Raw genomic sequence first — 19,817 nt, forward strand, 5'->3', positions numbered from 1 at the left:
AACCTGCTGACAAGGGTGGTGCTGTTGTAGTCTGGTGCACTGACCTCTACCTCACGGAGGCTGAGCGTCAACTTGCAGACACTTCCTCCTACCTCTCCCTGGACCATGACCCCACCACTGAACATCAAGCCATTGTTTCCAGGACTGTCACTGACCTCATCTCCTCTGGGGATCTTCCTCCCACAGCTTCCAACCTGATAGTCGCCCAACCTCGGACGGCCCGCTTCTATCTCCTACCCAAAATCCACAAACAGAAATGCCCTGGTAGACCGATCGTCTCAGCTTGCTCCTGCCCCACAGAACTCATTTCTCGTTATCTTGACTCCCTTCTCTCTCCCCTTGTCCAGTCCCTTCCCACCTACATCCGTGATTCCTCTGACACCTTACGTCACATCAACAATTTCCAGTTCCCTGGCCCCAACCGCTTCCTCTTCACCATGGACGTCCAATCCCTCTACACCTCCACCTCCCACCAGGATGGTCTGAGGGCCCTTAGCTTCTTCCTTGAACAGAGGCCCGAACAATCCCCATCCACCACTACTCTCCTCCGTCTGGCTGAACTTGTTCTCACACTGAACAATTTCTCCTTCAACTCCTCTCACTTCCTCCAAATAAAAGGTGTAGCTATGGGTACCTGCATGGGCCCCAGCTATGCCTGTCTCTTTATGGGGTATGTGGAACATTCTTTGTTCCAGTCCTCCTCCGGCCCCCTTCCACGACTCTTTCTCCGGTACATCGCAGATTACTTCGGTGCTGCTTCATGCTCTCGGCAGGACTTGGAAAAATTTATTAATTTTGCTTCCAATCTCCACCCCTCCATCATTTTCACGTGGTCCATCTCTGACACTTCCCTTCCCTTCCTTGACCTCTCTGTCTCAATCTCTTGATAGACTGTCCACCAATATCCATTACAAATCCACCGACTCCCACAGCTACCTCGACTACAGCTCCTCACACCCCGCCTCCTGTAAGGACTCCATCCCATTCTCTCAGTTCCTTTGCCTCCGTCGCATCTGTTCCGATGATGCTACCTTCAAAAACAGTTCCTCTGACATGTCCTCCTTCTTCCTTAACCGAGGTTTTCCACCCACGGTCGTTGACAGGGCCCTCAACCGTGTCCGGCCCATCTCCCGCGCATCCGCCCTCACGCCTTCTCCTCCCTCCCAGAAACATGATAGGGTCCCCCTTGTCCTCACTTATCACCCCACCAGCCTCCGCATTCAAAGGAGCATCCTCCTCCATTTCCGCCAACTCCAGCATGATGCCACCACCAAACACATCTTCCCTTCACCCCCCTTATCGGCATTCCGTAGGGATCGCTCCCTCCGGGACACCCTGGTCCACTCCTCCATCACCCCCTAGTCCTCAAACCCCACCTATGGCACCACCCCATGCCCACGCAAAAGATGCAACACCTGCCCCTTCACTTCCTCTCTCCTCACTGTCCAAGGGCCCAAACACTCTTTTCAAGTGAAGCAGCATTTCACTTGCATTTCCCCCAACTTAGTCTACTGCATTCGTTGCTCCCAATGTGGTCTCCTCTACATTGGAGAGACCAAACGTAAACTGGGCGACCGCTTTGCAGAACACCTGCGGTCTGTCCGCAAGAGTGACCCAAACCTCCCTGTCGTTTGCCATTTTAACACTCCACCCTGCTCTCTTGCCCACATGTCTGTCCTTGGCTTGCTGCATTGTTCCAGTGAAGCCCAACGCAAACTGGAGGAACAACACCTCATCTTCCGACTAGGCACTTTACAGCCTTCCGGACTGAATATTGAATTCAACAACTTTAGGTCTTGAGCTCCCCCCTCCATCCCCACCCCCTTTCTGTTTCCCTCTTCCTTTTGTTTTTTTCCAATAAATTATATAGATTATTCTTTTCCCACCTATTTCCATTATTTTTAAATATTTTAAATCTTTTATGCTCCCCCCACCCCCACTGGAGCTATACCTTGAGTGCCCTACCATTCATTCTTAATAAGCACATTCGTTTAGATAATATCACCAACTTTAACACCTATGTGTTCTTTATGACATCTTTTGATGATCTGCTTCTATCACTGCTTTTGCCTACAACCACACCACTCCCCTCCACTTCTCTCCCCCCCACCTCCCCCCAACACCTTAAACCAGCTTATATTTCAACTCTTTCTTGGACTCGAACTCAAGTTCTGTCGAAGGGTCATGAGGACTCGAAATGTCAACCCTTTTCTTCTCCGCCGATGCTACCAGACCTGCTGAGTTTTTCCAGGTAATTCTGTTTTTGTTGTGCAGTCCACAGTTGGTTGTTATTGGTTCCTTAGAGATAAAGAGGCGTGAGTTTCCCTGAAACTGCAATCTGCCTCCTTTTGATCAGTCTACTCTCAATCATCAGTAAATTGATGGAAGGGTTCATCAGTACTATCCAGCAGCATTTGTTTAATAATAACCTGCTTACTGATGCTCAGCTTGTGTTCCACCAGTGATGAGATGAGAGTGACTGCCCGTGACATCAAGGCAGCATTTGACCAAATGTGGCATGATGGAGCCCTAGCAAAACTGGAGTCAATGGGAATCAGGGGAAAACTCTCTGCTGGTTGGAGGCATACCTAGCACAAAGGAAGGTGGTTATAGTTGTAAGAGGTCAATCATCTCAGCTCCACGATATCAATGCAGAAGTTCTTCAGGGTAGTGTCCTAGGGCCAACCATCTTCAGCTGCTTCATCAATGACCTTCCTTCCATCATAAGATCAGAAGTGGGAATGTTCATTGATGATTGCACAATGTTCAGCACCATTCGCGACTCCTCAGATACTGAAGCAGTCCATGTCCAAATGCAGCTAGACCTGGACAATATCCAGGCTTGGGCTGCCAAGTAGCAAGTAACGTTCGTGCAACACAAGTGCCAGGCAATGACCATCTCCAACATGGGTGAATCTAACCATCACCCCTTGATGTTCAATGGCATTACCAGTACTGAATACACCATTACCAACATCCTGGGAGTTACCATTGACCAGAAACTGAACTGGACTGGACTAGCCATATAAATACTTTGGCTACAAGAGCAGGTCAGAGGCTAGGAATTCTGCAGTGAGTAACTCACCTCCTGACTCTCCAAAGCCCATCCACCATCTACAAGGCACAAGTCAGGAGTGTGATGGAATGCTCTCCACTTGCCTGGATGAGTGCAATTCCAACAACACTCAAGAAGCTCAACAGCATCCAGGACAAAGCAGTCCACATGATTGGCATCCCTTCTACAAATAATCACTGCCACAACCACCAACAAACAGTAGCAGCAGTGTATACCATCTACAAGATGCACTGCAGGAACTCAGCAAGATTCCTTAGGCAGCACCTTCCAAAACCACAACTGCTACCATCTAGAATAAGGGCAGAGACATGGGAACACCACCACCTGGAAGTTCCCCTCCAAGCCACTCGCCATCTTGACTTGGAAATATGTTGCCATTCCTTCACTGTCACCAGGTCAAAATCCTGGACTCCCTCCTGAACAGCACTGTGGGTGTACCTACACCACATGGACAGCAGCTGTTCAAGAAGGCAGCACACCATCACCTTCTCAAGAGCAATTAGGGATGGACAATAAATGCTGGCCTAGCCAAGATCACATTTCATAAATGAAAAAGAAAAATAAAAAAAGTGAGAGATCGTAGTCCCTCACACTGTACACAACCATTTGCTAAATCTTTTCTTTGTACTTAAGCAAGTCATCAAAGTGACCAGAAACAGAGCTCTAATTTATACTGAATAATTAAAAAATCATTGAGTGCATAATGAAAATCTATGTAGCATTTTTCATATTAAAATGGTGCCATAATCTAAAGTCTAGTTTGCAGTACACACACAAATAAATTTAAAATAAACAAATTATTAATTATTTTAGTTGCATTTTAAATAGGAAGCAAACAATATTCCAGTAAAATTACATTAGAAGTAATTTCTAAAAAATGGTCTGGGCTGTATATTCCTCTGAAATCTTAAGATTTACAAAATGCCTCACCGTGTCTCCTCTTCTTCCTGAATGTTGCCTGAGACAAAAGCAAACTGGGTGGAAGCATTTTCTATTGTATCTCTTTTTTGATAGTATTTAGGTACTTCTGTCATCATCTTCAAAAATTTAGTCAAACCTATCATTTTACCATGTTTTCTGCCATCTCTCCAAATGCTTTCCCAAGTATCTGCTTTCCATTTTTTCCCTATCTGCATACTTTCCTACACTACAGCAATGAGTATACTTCAAAATAATTTCATTGGCCACACAAAGGTCACTATACTGTCATGACCATGGATTACAGCCCCAAATTACTTATGGGTATATTGCACTTTTAAGGAAGACATTTTTTTTTTCAAAAAGACGTACACACAAAAGCATGCTGACAATGTAAAGTCACCACTATCTGGAAAATTCCTCTGTGGATTACACTTGACTGGCTAGTCCAGAAAAGCCATGGAATGTCAGACCTATAAAGGTGTCAAGGCCTACTTCAGACAGAGACACTTGAGAGGAAGAGATGAAATGCAAAAGATCGAACTTTAATCTCTTGTAGTTGTGAAGACAATGGAGATTGATTACCACATCTCAGCAGAAACAATCTCCTGTTGAGTTATATCTCAGAATATGGAAATGATCTGAGTAAAAAGAAAATGGACTCTGGGCGAAAGACATGTTTATTTTTTTTCCCTTCTAGGAATAAGGAGTGGGGTTAAAAAGCTGGCTACAGACTTGATCTTTGTGTTCTCATTCTGGTGTGTTAGTGAGAGTCATAGCAGAAGATGATCGACTAGGCACCCCTTTGCAGCTTGCAGGTAAAGGTTCTTTTACTCTTTCTGTTGTTGGATGGCAAGTCAGCAAAGCCACAATCAAAAAAGGAAATATGACAGCTTCTTCAACTAATCTGCAGAACCAAGTGTCTCCAAACCATCTGCTAAAGTCTGCTCTACCAGAATCATCCAACTTAACGGCCATAATGTTTCACCATCTACGCATCACAGTCAAGCCAAAGACTGAATTGTACATCTTTTTTAACCTTTATTTTTGAACTCAACTTTTCATTTCTGATCTGTGTGTATATGTGTTGCATTTTTCTTTTTTGGTTTTTTTTTTAAAGAACTAATAAACTTACTCTTTCTCTTACTTAAGAAAGCCTGGTTAAATTGGCTCCTTCTAAAATATAGGGGAGAATTTTCCAGCCGGCAAGCGGGGGTGGGGCCCGCTTGCCAACGTGTAAAATGACCCATGGTGACGTCGGGCAGGTGTCCCGATGTCACCACATGTCATTTAGATTTTCAGTTCAGCGGGCACACAGCCGACTCGGCTGCACGCCCACTGAATTTTCAAAGGCCTACTAAGGCCTGTTAAAAACTAATTGATAAAATTAAATGAGCTGCTGTCCAACTTAAGGATGGCAGGCAGGCAAAGAGCCCAGGTGGCTTTGCATTTTTCATGGAACCTCATCCACGGGCAGGATGAGGTTTCATGAAGTGTTTAAAAATTCAATACAAAAATTATTTTAAAAATTAATTGGCATGTTCCTGTGCCTCAGGGAGGTTTCTGTGCTCTTAAGAGTGCAGGCCCGGACTCAGGGAATCCCCCACCTACCGCCCACACAAGGAGCGGTTGGCGCCCTTAATTGGCCTGCTCATGTAAAATGGCAGCGCGGGGGCACCAATCAGCTTCCCGCACAACCGCCCCCCCCGACAGGGGGAAAATTCAGCCCATAAATACGTTTAGATTGGGGAAAGGTATCCATGAGGGAAGGGATCCCTTTTAAATTAACCTTGTTGCAACCAACCGAGGGGGTTGAATAAAGAAGGGAAGCCAGCTCATTCCTCCTCACCTGGGAATATAACAAATTGGGGTCCTAACTGAGAAGTTAACAATTTGGGGTATCTCATCCAGGATCATAACAAATTGGGGGACCTCCCCTGGGGACTGGTCATAACAATACAAATGCAAATCTTTTTTTTTGCTGCATTAAAGTTATTAAATAAATGGAAGTTGAGTTTGATGCTGAGAATGATGATAGAGAAATATAGCAAGCATTTAGTTCATTACATCATTGAAAGTGGGGTGCCACGCAAAACGCTGCTCCCAGCACACTACTGTATAGCTTGAACTTATAACCTAGTAAAAATGGATGTCTGCCAAGCATTATTAATTGCAAAATCATTTCACTTTGTAACTCTTAGGGATATATGTTGATTTAATAGATTATAAATCCTCTTATTATAAATTATGAATCAAGATTATAAATCATGATAGTTACTTTAAGTAAAAAGAATTGTTGTTCTTGAAAAAGAGCCACCAGATGTATGCCAGTTACTCAGTGCTTTATATAATTTCAGCTTCTTCAAATAAAATGCCACTGACTTATTTTCAGGCACATTACACCAATGAAGTTATCACAGGCTCTTCCAAGTTGTGAGAACTTTTCTCACATTTGTGAACACAAAGATGGCTCTATTTTAACATATTTCAAGTGTAACTAATTTAGATTTAAAATAGAAACAACTTTGCAGACAGTTGGTAAAGAGATATCAATGACCACAAATGAAAACTAGGGGAACAAAGATCAATTGCAAAAAAATCTGCAGCTTACCCCAGCATCTGACACAAACTGGTCCACAAATTGCCATTTCAAAGAGTCCTCAGGAGCACTAACGAGAAAAAATGAAATGTCATTCATGTCTGCCTGGTGCCTTTCTACAATTAGTCACAACTGTCAAGTCAGCTTGTTAGTGGCAGAAGGACAAGTCACTGGTGTGTTGTCATATCAGAGATTGAAGAGCACAAACCATTGCTCTCTTGTCAAGTTATCAGTAACTGAATGACTCAAATCACTGGTGTCTTGTCAACCTATCAGTAATTAAAGGAAAAACCAGAAAATCAGACTAGTAAGGTTCAGATCTACTCCAACCAAAAATAATTCTTAATTTCAGATTTCCTCATTTCTTACCTTCAATGTATGCTGAATGCAATTGGCATTTACAAGCAATTAATCTACTACTAGTTAATTATTTTATCAACCTGAGGCAAGTATGTAACAATTATGATTTACTTCTGGAAGCATCATCACATATCAAAGACATGAAGGATAGTAATAACCATTGGAAAATGAAATGCCTGTAAAAAAAAAATGAAAGCAGTAAACAGAATATCAGGAAATATTTTGAAGGGCATAATGTCAGATTTCAGGTGCTATAAATAACATAACCAAAATTTTATAGTATCAGCAAAATCTGTTAGGAATGGCTGGTTGCCAGCCCACCGCATATTGAGCTGACTGTGCACAGCTTTGCAAGATCAGGTCACTTGAATAATCGGCATTAGAGCCAGCCCACATAGTGGCTTAGAGGGGCAGCTGCAAATCTAAAATTTAGCCAAACATGACCACATAAAATATAAGTGGTTGCGTAAAAGGATAAAAATTGTTTTAGCTGCCACAATGTTATAATGCAAATTTCAAATATTTTCAACCTTTGCTAAGACTGTGAGGGAAGAAGTGTTAGTTGAAAATGTAATTAAAGGACACTCAATGGAGGCAAATATCAGAGCCTGTTAAAAGCTGGGATCAATGAATTGTACCATACACAGTTGGCATTGACAATGTTTTGCACTCTTAGGAACTCCATCATTTGGGAAAAATTCTGTACCTTTTGCCAAAAAATATTAACTTTGTCACTGATAGCACTCATGCTGCAGAGTCAGATGGTTGCATGCTCAAAGTTCTACTCCAATATATAACTACGTAATCTAGGTTGACACTTCAGTTCAGTATTAAGGGAGTGTTGCAATGCTGGAGGTACCATCTTTCAGGTAAGGCATTAAACTGGCACACCTATTTGCCTATTCAGCTGAAAATCACCTATGATGTTATTAAAGAAGGGCAGGAAGCTCTCCTGATGCCCTTTTAATAGTCACTCTCATCCAACACCACTCACAAAGAAAATAATAGTTTATCTCTTTGCTGCTTGTGGGACCATGTTGTGGCCAAAAATGCTGCAGTGTGACTTTATAATTCAATGGTGACTACACCTCACAATGTAATTCATTGCCTGTGAAGCAACTTGGGAACTTGTTAAACTGTGAAAGGCACTTAAGTAATTGCAAATTCCAAAGCACTTTGCAGCCACTGGTGTAGCTTTTGAAGTGTTGCCACTGTTATTTTTGCAGTCTCCATAGGGACTAATAATTAAAGGAAAGGAATCCCCATGACACTAATGGAAATATAAGCAATGGATAAGATTTCACTTTTTAAAATGTTTACTCTAACAAACCAACTAAAAGCAACTTGGTTAAACATTAATTAACAGGCAAAGGATATTTCAAATAAAAAGTTAAGTTTCACAAGTAATCGATACAAAGATACACCTCAAGTAGTTACAAGCACTCACATTACTTCGCACACAAATATGGCACCATATGCAACCTCACAGTATTTCCAACTTGGCTCTCACTTCTCACTCAATCGTTTCAGTCGTGTCCCCAGATACCGTTAACAAAAACAAGACGTATGTCTACGAACCCTCTCTCAGTTCACAACAGTCCTGATGGCACAGAATCCCCAGATACTCCATTCTCTGATCCCTTAAAATGCTGTAGTTGGCTCTGGCAACATTGAAATAGCAGCAATGGGTCTTGTCCGATCCATAATCCCTGCTCTTCCTATCTTCAGCTCTGTCCTTTCTAACTATATAACACACACAGTAACACAGTCTCTGCTCTATTCTCAGACAGCTGCTTCAACACCAAGGTGTGTTCCTGAGGCAGGAAAGCTCTCATGGAGAGCCTTGCTTGCTTCCATTCACATACAAACACTGTTTTCTGAAATGCCTACCATCAGGCAGACTGGAATACCAGCATAGCAATTCAAATTCAATTGACTTTTTTGCTTCTTAGAAACACAGGAGGAGTAGGCCATTCAACCTGTACAACCTGCTCTGCCATCCAATGTGATCATGGCTGATCATCCACTTCAATGCCTTTTTCCCACACTATCCCACTATCCCCATATCTCTTTATGTCATTGATATTTAAAAATCTAAAAATTTAAAAAAATTTAACAATTTAAGAAATTCTCTGCACATCTCTTATCGAAGTGGATAACCTCAGATTTTTCACCTTATATTCCATCTGCCATTTTCTTGCCCACTCACTAAGGCTGCCCAAGTCCTCTTCAAGCCATTCTGTATCTTCTTCACAACAGACACTCCCACTGACCTTTGTATCATCCACAAACTTGGAACTATTACATTTGGCCCTCACATCCAAATCATTGATATATACATTGTGAACAGCTGGGGTCCTGATCCTTGCGGTACCCCGCTAATCATGGCCTGCCAACGTGAGAATGGCCTTTTTCTGCCTGTTAGCCAATCCTTAATCCATGCTAATATATTACCTCCTTTCCCATGTGCTTTAATTTTGCTAACTAACTGCTGGGGGGGGGAGGGGGGGGGGGGGGGGGGGGTGGGGAGGACTTTACCAAAAGCCATCTGAAAATCCAAGCACACTACATCCACCAACCCCACTTTATCAATTATGTTGGTAACACCCTTAAACAAACTCCAACAGTTTCATCAAACATGATTTCCTATTCATAAATCTATGGTGACTATACCCAATCAAATCATTATTATCCAAGTGTCCATTTATATCTTAATAGCTTTTCATCCCCATGGCAACTTCAAGTCACATGGACATTTCTTGGAACCTAATGAGGTCATAATCAGGACACCAATTAACCCTCTTTCAGAATACTCCCCAGTTCACAGGGGACATTGCACAAAAAGAAAATATAAGCTTTTCCCAAAGTACATACATCATCATATTATATATGTAAATCTGGCAATCAATTTGCATGCAGCAAGTTCCTGTAATCAGCAAACGAATGACCAGATGATCTGTTTTGCCAGCGATTAATCAAATTGGTCAGGACAACACAAAAGTGCCCTATTCCTCTTCAGATTACGTCACTCACCAGATTGGACCTCAATTGGACATCTGTGGAAAAATGGCACCTTGTACAATGAACTGAAGTACTAGCCTGATAATGTGCTCAAATCCTTAAATGTTTTTGAATGCATAACTTTCTGACTCAGAGGACAGAATGTTGCCAACTGAGCCACACTGATACAAAAATAACTTCAAGATCAATCTTGGAAGAATAAATTTTACACATACAAATTGTCAATAACATCTGCTGACAGAAGAGGTTCCATCACATTATTAAATGACATTGTGACCGACAAATTCTAATCCAATAATCCCAATCAAACAGAGAAAATAGAGTGAACTGCTTTTATGTGTTACGTGTATACCAATAAATATTTTCTTCTTATTTTCCAAGCAGTTACATTTAGTCTAGATATGCTGAAGTTGTTTGCGTCTATTCTATGTAGTAAATCAATGTAAATACATTTATCTATGTACTATCCACAGATATTCAGACATTTTTTGACTTAGTGGTTTTGAAAAAAAGGCACCTTCTCACCTTTTGACAGGAATCATTCCAACATCTGAAAGAAACAAAAGCATGATAAACATTTCCTGAACTATCACTGATAACAAATTCCTAAGCATTTAAAAGAAAATATTAGAAATGATGGAATATTCAAATTCATAGTATATTTTAGCTCATTTGTTGTTCCTTATCCTTTGTTTTTGATTTACAGCAAGAGAATGCGATTAGAATTAGGGACTATTCCAGCCTCCAAATAACAGAGCTTTATTAGAACTGTAGGACCTATAGTTTTAAAATAAGCGTTGCTCCTCCAAGTTCCTTTCTATGGGAAAATGCATGACTTCCATTTAACAGCTGCACAGAAGTGCATTTTAAAAAAATGCCCAACACACAACTAACTATGGGTGTACATTAACATCACATCACTCTCTGAATATTCTACAGTGACAATTGTAGTATAAGGGTCTGGCATAGAAAGGCTTAACATGGGACAGGGAACAGTACTGTCCACAATGTGAATGTAAAGCAACATGTGACCTCAGTCATATAAGTCAATGTGTATAGAGGCAAGCATGGAGACACCTCCTAGCTTAGACCTTATACTGTATGTATGTATATAGTTATGAAGTAGTTAATAAATACTTACTGTTAAATAATACAAGACTCAGAAACCTCTTCACAAGACTTACCAAACTACACACAACATCTTACAACATGACAGCAGCTATCAGAACAACCCAGAACCTCACAGAAGCTGGGGAAGAAATTTAAAACCTGTAAGATTGAAAAGCAGCATTCTGACCTGACAAAAAGCACCAGAAGTGGAGGTGCAGAAGCAGGTCAACAGAGAAAAGCTCCAAAGCAAGATTGGTAACAGAAGGCAGAAATAAAGCTGCACACTGAAGCAGAAGACTCCATCAATACCCAAAAAATGCAGAGTCAGAAGATCTAGCAGCAGTGAGCTAAAAAAATTAAGTTCCTGGGCAGAATGATTTTACAAAAGCCTATAAATCAACAGATGTAAGAATTGCTTTAAAATGCACCATGAATAGCCAGAGTTGGTGCTGTAACATGTGGCAGTTGAATTCGCTCTGATGGAAATAAAAGTGTGACTATAAAATAATTGGGTTGAAGGACGCATCAAAAGCTAGGAATTGATGGTTTCACAACCTGAAAATACTTAGATACTGCGAAGAAGACTCAATAAAAGGTAAATCAGGGAGTTGCTGCTAAAAAAACCCCACAAAAACAGCAACTGCCATTACTTCAGGAGCCTGCCAAAACTTATAAGTGCAGGAAACCTCATTGAGAAGAAGCTCATGGCAGCGCCATCTTGGATTTCCTAACAGCACTTAAAGCTAGACACATTTTTAATTTTAAATGACCATGGTTCAAAAATCTACCTTATCAGGTCAGTTTGGACTCATGAAAGGGCCAAACCTAACGCAGAAATGGGTAACCTAATGCAGAAATGGGTGGCCTGGAGAAGAAAATTTTTAAATTACTGGAGCAGATCAGGTCTAAGTAAGAAATCAGAAGTAGTCCAGGTCAATATGCTTTTAATACTTGTTTGGTGCACTGGCTGATAAGGTTTTCCCAATGCAGTGCATTGATGAATCCTCAACCAGCTTTGAAGAAATATTAAAAGACTTTGACAAATGCTTGAACCTTCAAGTTATGGAGTGCACAGAGCTTAAAAAGAGGGACAAAAAACCCCCAGTAAAGGGAAAAAGACAATTCCAATGTCAACCACACAAAGGAGCTAGGGAGGCAGAGAACATTCTGGAAGTCTTGAAAATAAATATTTTTTAAATATCCCAGCACATTACCCAAACTGCAACAGCAAGTGGCATTGCTAAACCACCTATGATTTAAGGAAAAGTAATAGAGTTCCAAACTGCAAAGAAGAGATGGAAGCAAGATCAGAAAATGTAAATTTGGACCTAAAGACCAAGGAATGAGAAAGAAAAACACCGGATACCTCAAACTTACTGAGAACCATTGAGTTGTTGAGAAATGAAATGGCTCAAATGGAAATCAAGAACCTAGAGTGGCAAGACAAAGTAGAAGTTCTCACAAAAGACCGTGAAGAGCCTCAGAAACAATGGACAGAAAAAGTGCAATTACAAAAAGTGAGCTTGAAGGATAGTGCAGAAGAATCATGCTCTGCTAAGAAAAGCTGATTGGTGTAGAGAACCAACTACCAGGTACGAAAGATGATACACAAAGGAAATATGATGACTGATGTGAGCATTGGAATGTCATTCACAGAAATTAGAACACCAGAAAGAGGACTTAAAACACATAAATGATAACATTACAGAAACAAATTCAACAAAAGTAGATCTTCAAATAAAACTTGATGAACTTCAAGTATCAGAAGTCCCCAGTAAGCATTGTGAAGAATGCTTGGAACAAGGGGGAAGAATTGCTGATGCATCAGAAGAGTTGTTTGAAAGCACAATTAACAACCAAATCTGAATAAAGTCTTGAACTTTGATCCAATCTGGACAACATGAAGGATGAGGTGCACAGTATGGAAGGGCAAACCCAGACTTTGAAGGCAGATGAGGAAAATTCTATGAAATAGATTGAAAATCTAATGAATGAATTGAAAGAGCCGAAGGAGTAGTCTGTGACAATTGAAGAAGCATTTCAAAAAGAACTGAATTTCCAGGTGAAGTTAAGAGTTCCACAGGTAACTCTGAAACAACGACAACTGAACTTACCAGAGTTGTTGCTGAGCTGAATGAAAAGGTTCTTAAGCTCAAAAAGCAACTGGAAAATAAGTGAATAATCAAATTTTTGGCAAAATTTGTGAAACGAGTGGGAATGAAGGTCCCATTCTGGAAACGTCAACTCCCACATGCATCAGTGCAAATCACACATAGCAAGAAAAACAGAATGAGCACTATAGATGAGCTGCGAGTTTGTTCTTCCCATAAGGAATAGGTTAAATGAATCACAATAAACTACAGATGGGGAGTTGAGAAGGAATGGTTCAACACCAAAGAATGAAAAAAAGAGAATTATGATCAACCAACCAAATGCCTTAATGACCACATTTAAAACAACCTCCTTTTCATCAGGGTTTCCCCAGTACAACAGTTGTAAAGACAGGATCTGAAAGAATTATAAATCAACCAGACTGCCTGAACCTGTAAACACAGGGACTAGGGGGGGGAGGAGGAGGAGGAGGAGGAGAAGTGGGTAGTGGAAGTAATATAAATGTGTTGGGTAAGCAGGAATGTATTGTTGGATAAAGACTTGGGGGAGGTGTAGTATAAGGGTCTGGCATAGAAAGGGTTAACATGGGACTGGGAACAGTACTGCTCACAGTATGATGTAAAGGAAAACATGACCCTAGTCTAGAGGGCAGTACTAGACAGCCACATGTGTAGAGGCAAGTATGGAGACAACTCCATGCTGACACTTTATACTGTGTGTGTGTATATAATATATATATATATATATATTAGTTACAAATAGCTAATAAACACTTACTGTTAAACTGTATATTGCTCACAATCTCTTCATGAGACCTACTGAACTACACACATCTTACAAAAACAATAAGCAAGGTTGGCATAATCTCTTAACAACAATAACCTTCCAAATAAAAAAAAACATTTTAGCAAAATGGTGCAGAATCAATTAATCAGCTTTATATATATATTTATAATTACAAGCTCATCAAGAGTTAATATTTAAACATCAGATTAGCAAATACACATCATACAAACTTTATAAGATGTGATTAAGTCCTATGCAGTAGCTGAACCAGCCAGATTATAAAAGTTTACACACTTACGTCTGACTTTCAGAGAGACAGTCTTTTTAGTACGGATAAGGTTTATCACTTCCTCGTGGGTGCAAGATGCTATTGAGTAGCCATTTATCCGAACAACCTCATCTCCAAGCTGAAAAACAGGTTGAAAGGAAATTGGAGTACTAACTCAGAACAAAACTTATTGTTTGCAATGTATCATATCTCGGCTACTTTGGAGTCGCTGGCCCAAATTCTGTAATCCTAAAAAAATAACAATTTTCTTACAGGTATTTGGGTCACTCTTCAGTGTGATCATTGACTACATCCTTCCTTGTTTTTACTTTCTCATAGTGTGTAGGAAGTTTTTGCTTTTCCTGTTCTCCCAGTGATTCTGCTGATGACACCCGAACCACACAGACCAGGAAAGTTCCAGCAGATTCCATCACTGGTCTGTTCACATTCAAATTTGTTTTGTTTAAGGTAAGTTGAATTTTGAAAACAAAAAGGATTCTTTGTGGAAAACAGATAGGAAGAGAACATTAAAGGGGAGAGGAAAAGGAAAACTGGTTAAAGGTGAGGGCACCTCTTTTCCCCTGCAATTTGGGGGAACAAGTGAGATATTGGCAAGTTGATGGAGAGTTAAGGATGAGGTGAGTGAAAGTAAAACAAGATGGTGGCAGGATATAATGGCAATTCAAAGGGGGAGAGTTGGGTACAGATGAGAGGGAAGAGGTGATGGGAAAGGGAAGAGCTACTGTGACAATGAAAGGGGTGGGTTATGCGATGAATGTGAGGACACAGAGGAAGAGGCTGGGAATGGAGCTTCTGTTTTTGCCAGCACATTCCAAATACAAATTACAGCAAAAGATAGCTTCACTTGGACAAAAGACAAAAAAACCTGAGATGTACAAGAGGAAGCAAAAAGAGTCAGGGAAAGAAAAATGGAGATAGAAGCAGAAGGAGAGAAGAGAGAAACACCAACAACAGACAGTTGGAGAGAGAGAGAGAAAGGGAGGCATCATATCCATCAACGTCCATATGCAATATGGGAGAGAATAAAATAATTCCATTTCATACAGCCATGCATATGTATGAAGGAGAAGGGAAAATAATTTAGACACTTAAATTATAAGATCACTGAATATTTATTGTTGGGTGTAACTATTCATCATAGTAAAAACTAAAATAATACAGCTGTGAAATACTAGCTTGAAACTAATAATCAGCAATTAGTTCAGAGTCATATTTGGTCATCATAAAGATGCAAGCTAATGCTCTACTGTTCGTAAAAGCTGCTTTTACGGCTTGCTACATTTACTTTGCTAACAAACCAACTTTATCTTAAAAATAAATTTATCTGAGAAAGAAAATTAACCTACCATAACATCTTTTATATCTCCAGGATGTCTCAAGGAATGTTATGGTAATTAATTACCGTATCTTGCATTGAAGTCACTGTTGTGTAAGTAATCATGGCAGTCAAGTTCTCCTCAGAAAAGCCTCATGAATAGCAAATGAATGAATAGCCAGATTAATCTCTTTAGTGGCATTGGTAGAGGGAAAAATAGTGGCTACCTGACTGGAAGAATTCTGTGGACCAAAGGTAGGTATGTGGGATTAGGTCACAGATGAGTTGTGATCTCATTAAATGGGAGAACAGGCTTGAGGGGCTGAATGGTCCTCTCCTGGTCCTGTGTTCCTATTTTCCTATGTCTCTATAACCTTTTGGGGACCAATTGCTACATTTCTATTATACTTTGTATGCAACAGTGCTTCCTGATTTCACTGTGAAACATCCCAATTCTAATTTAAGATATTGCCATCTTCTTCTGCATTCCCCCTGAGAGATAATATTTTATTGTGTTTACCCAATCAAACTGCTTTACCATTTTAAACACCTCAACCTTCTAAATTCAAGGAAATATAAACTGTCTTCATAATTTAACCCTTTAAATCCTGGTATAATTCTGGTGATTTTGTATTCTTCCAAAGCCAATCTTTTTGGAGATTCAGTAATTATATAATCTATTAATTGGAGGGACCGCTGGTATGGTTGCTAAATTTGCTGATGACACAAAGATAGGTGGGAAAGTAAGTTGTGAAAAGGATATAAGGAGGCTACAAAATGACATAGATATGCTAGGTGAGTGGACAAAGATCTGACAAATGTAGTATAATGTAGAAAAATATGAGGTTGTCCATTTTGGCAGGACGAATAACAAAGTGGCATATTATTTAAACAATGAGGGATTGCAATGCCAGGGATCCAGATGTCCTAGTGCATGAATTGCGAAAGGTTAGTATGCAGGTGCAGGAAGTAATTAGCAAAGCTAATACAATAATATCGCTTATTACAAGGGGAATTGAATACAAAAGTAGGGAGGTTATGCTTCAGTTATACAGGGCATTGGTGAGATCACATCTGTGTACAGTATTGGTCTCCTTATTTGATGAAATGCATTCGAAACAGTTCAAAGAAGGTTTACTAGGTTAATACCTGGAATGAGCAGGTTGTGTTATGAGGAAAGGCTGGGCAGACTAGGCTTGTATTATTATTGTATCTGCTAGAGTTTAGAAGAGTAAGCAACAACTTGATTGTAATTTATAAGATCCTGATGGGACTTGACAGGTTGGATATGGAAAGGATGTTTCCTCTTGTGGGGGTATCTAGATCTCAAGGTCACTGTTTCAAAATAAGGGGTCACCCATTTTGGACAGAGATGAGGAAATCTTTTTCTCTCAGAGGTTTGTGAGTGCAGTAATTGAAGGTATAGTCTTTCCTATCAGGGGTCACATGATTGTTCTTGGAGACTCCGACCAATGAATTCCAAGCACAAGTAATCCAGGGGCTGTGGCTTTCTAGTCGTGGGCCTGGTCCAAGCATGTAGCTTCTGAAAAGCTTTCTAGAAACCTGTCCGGTATGTCAAGTCATTACAGTGGGAATTTGGAATTCTCTTCCTCAAAAGGTGGTTGAGGCAGAGTCCTTGAATATCTTTTAGGCAGAGATAGATAGATTTTTGATGAGCAAGAGGATGCAAGGTTATCAGGGGTAGGCAGGGATGTGAAGTTGAGGTTAAAATCAGATCAGATCTTATTGAATGGCAGAGCAGGCTCAAAGGAGCGAAAGGCTTACTCCTGCTTCTAATTCGTACATTCATATGCATGTTCATATCAGTAGCAGTAAGGTCAGCTCACATGTGTGTGACAGGCACTTTGTTGTTCAATTAGTTACAATAGCTCATCTCAGAATTTGTGGTGAGCGGTTACCTTAAAACAATCACAATCACCATGGAAAAGGTGCTGGGAAAACTATTAGACCTAAAGGCTGACAAGCCCCCAGGACTGGATGGGGTCGTAAAAGAAGTGGTGGCCAAGATAGTAGATGCATTGGTTTTAATCTTCTAAAATTCCTTAGATTCTGGAAAGGTCCCAGCAGTTTGGAAAACAGCTATTCAAGAAAGGAGGGAGGCAGAAAGTAGGAAACTATAGGCAAGTTAGCCTAACATCTGTCAAAGGGAAAGTGCTTAAATCCATTATTAAGGAGGTTATAACAGGGTACTTAGAAAATCACAATGTGATCAGGCAGAGCAAACATGGCTTTATGAAAGAGAAATCGTGTTTAAATAATCTATTAGAGTTTTTGATGGAGTAACATTCAAGGTGGATAAAGGAGAACTAGTAGATGTGGTGTACTTAGATTTCCAAAAGGCATTTGATAAGGTACCACATCAAAGATTACTCACAAAATAAGCTCACACGGTGTAGGGAGTAACAAATTAGCATGGATAAAAAATTGGTTAGCTAACACGAAGAAGAGAGTGGAGATAAATGTGTCTTTTTTGGGTTGGCAAGCTGTAACTAGTAGAATGGCACAAGGATCGGTGCTGGGGCCTCAGCTTTTTACAATCTATATCAATGAATTGAATGAAATGACCACATGTTTTGTAGCTAAGTTTGCCGATGACACCAAGATAGGTAAAAAAGTAAGTTATCAAGAAAAGATAGAGAGTCTGCAAAGGTATTAGACAGGCTAAGTAAGTAGGCAAAAATTTGATAGATGGTGTATAACGAGGCTAAAAGTGAACTTCTTCACTTTGGCAGGAAGGATAGAAAATTAGTAAACTACTTAAATGGAGAAAGATTGCAGAACTCAGGTACAGAAGGATCTGGGTGTCCTGGTACATGAATCACAAAGTTAGTATGCAGGTACAGCAAGTGATCAGGAAAGCAAATGGAAAGTTGGCATTTATTGCAAGGAGAATGGATTATAAAAGTGGGAAGTTTTGCTGCAGCTGTGAAGGGCCTTGGTGAGATCACATCTGGAGTGCTGTGTACAGTTTTGGTCTCCATCTATGAAAAAGGGTATAACTGCTTTAGAGAAGGCTTACTCAGCTTATCCTAGGAAGACAGGGCTTATCCTAGGAAGACAGGTTGAACAGGTTGGGCCTATACCCATTGGAGCTCAGAAGAATGAGAAGTGATCTTCTTGACATATATAGGGGACTTGATAGGGTGGATACTGAGAAAATGTTTTCTCTTTTGGGGAAGACTAAAACTAGGGGACATAATTCAAGAATAAGACAGAGATAAGGAGATTTTTTTTCTCAGAGGGTCATTAGTCTATGGAAATCTCTTCCCCAAAAAGTAGTGGAGGCTAGGTCTTTAAATTTATTCAAGGTTGCGTTAGATAGATTTTTAATATCAAGGGAGTCAAGGGTGATGGAGGGTTGACAGGAAAGTGGAGCTGTGAGCACAAACAGATCAGCCATGATTACATTGAAAGGCAGAGCAGACTTGAAGGACCAAATGGTCTAACTCCTGCTCTGCAGTCCTATGTACCCATGTTCCCATGTAAAATGTTGCAGCTATTTAAAAAGTTTTCTTTTTAAATGTTGCCTTCTACTTAATTTTCTTTCTTAACCCCAAATGCACACCTAAAGCTTTATTTCACTTCCTTGCTACAATTATGAGGTTTTGTAAGATGGTTATGTTTTTAATTTAGGGTAAATTGGAGGACTGAATGGGGTCATGTGACCTGTTCTGATGACTGTAAACCTGGGTGACTAGATTTTCAAAGATTAAAGCAGGGTGGGTGGTGGAGGAGTGTGCGGTGACAGGGCAGGTTATTTCCCTGGGAAGATGGTGCAAGGTTTTCACACTTCCAGAGAATGGCAGAAACACCTGTGCTGACAGTGGATTGACTGTTGGGCTTGGATTTTCTCTCTCAGGTCTAGAGTACAGAGTCGGGACAATTTGCGGCTCCACGAGCCTGACCTAGGAGAATGTGCCCCGGAAATTGGGATTTTTGTTCCAGGATGGAGGGATTCTATGGGTATCATGGTGGGCCACTCCAGAAAGTGTGTGGAGGCTGCTGGGTGCGGAGGAGGTTTGGGCAGAAGGCCCACCTTGGTGCACTGGTACTTTGCCAAAGATTTTTAGAAAACCAATAAAACAAAAAACAGCCCTGTAGTACTCACCCTTCACAAACCCCACACACTCCCCATGTACCATCCATGCCAATCCATGCTGCCTCTTGCCCTCTACACACTCCCATAACCCTTCATACCTCCTTGATGAGC

The 19,817-nt window shown here is 40.6% G+C and overlaps 1 protein-coding gene across 1 annotated transcript in view; it reads right to left on the bottom strand.

Annotated features, from left to right (window-relative positions):
• Positions 1–19,817, bottom strand: part of ush1c (Usher syndrome 1C) — a 277,466-nt gene that overhangs the window by 181,116 nt on the left and 76,533 nt on the right. The window contains exons 5-7 of the mRNA XM_041198034.1: positions 14,281–14,389; positions 10,500–10,524; positions 6,606–6,663 (exon numbers count right to left, since the gene is read on the bottom strand). Coding sequence (XP_041053968.1) covers positions 6,606–6,663; positions 10,500–10,524; positions 14,281–14,389 — 192 coding nt within the window. The remainder of the gene's footprint in view (positions 1–6,605; positions 6,664–10,499; positions 10,525–14,280; positions 14,390–19,817) is intronic.

The sequence above is a fragment of the Carcharodon carcharias genome, chromosome 10, assembly GCF_017639515.1.
Source record: "Carcharodon carcharias isolate sCarCar2 chromosome 10, sCarCar2.pri, whole genome shotgun sequence".
Lineage (NCBI taxonomy): Eukaryota > Metazoa > Chordata > Chondrichthyes > Lamniformes > Lamnidae > Carcharodon > Carcharodon carcharias.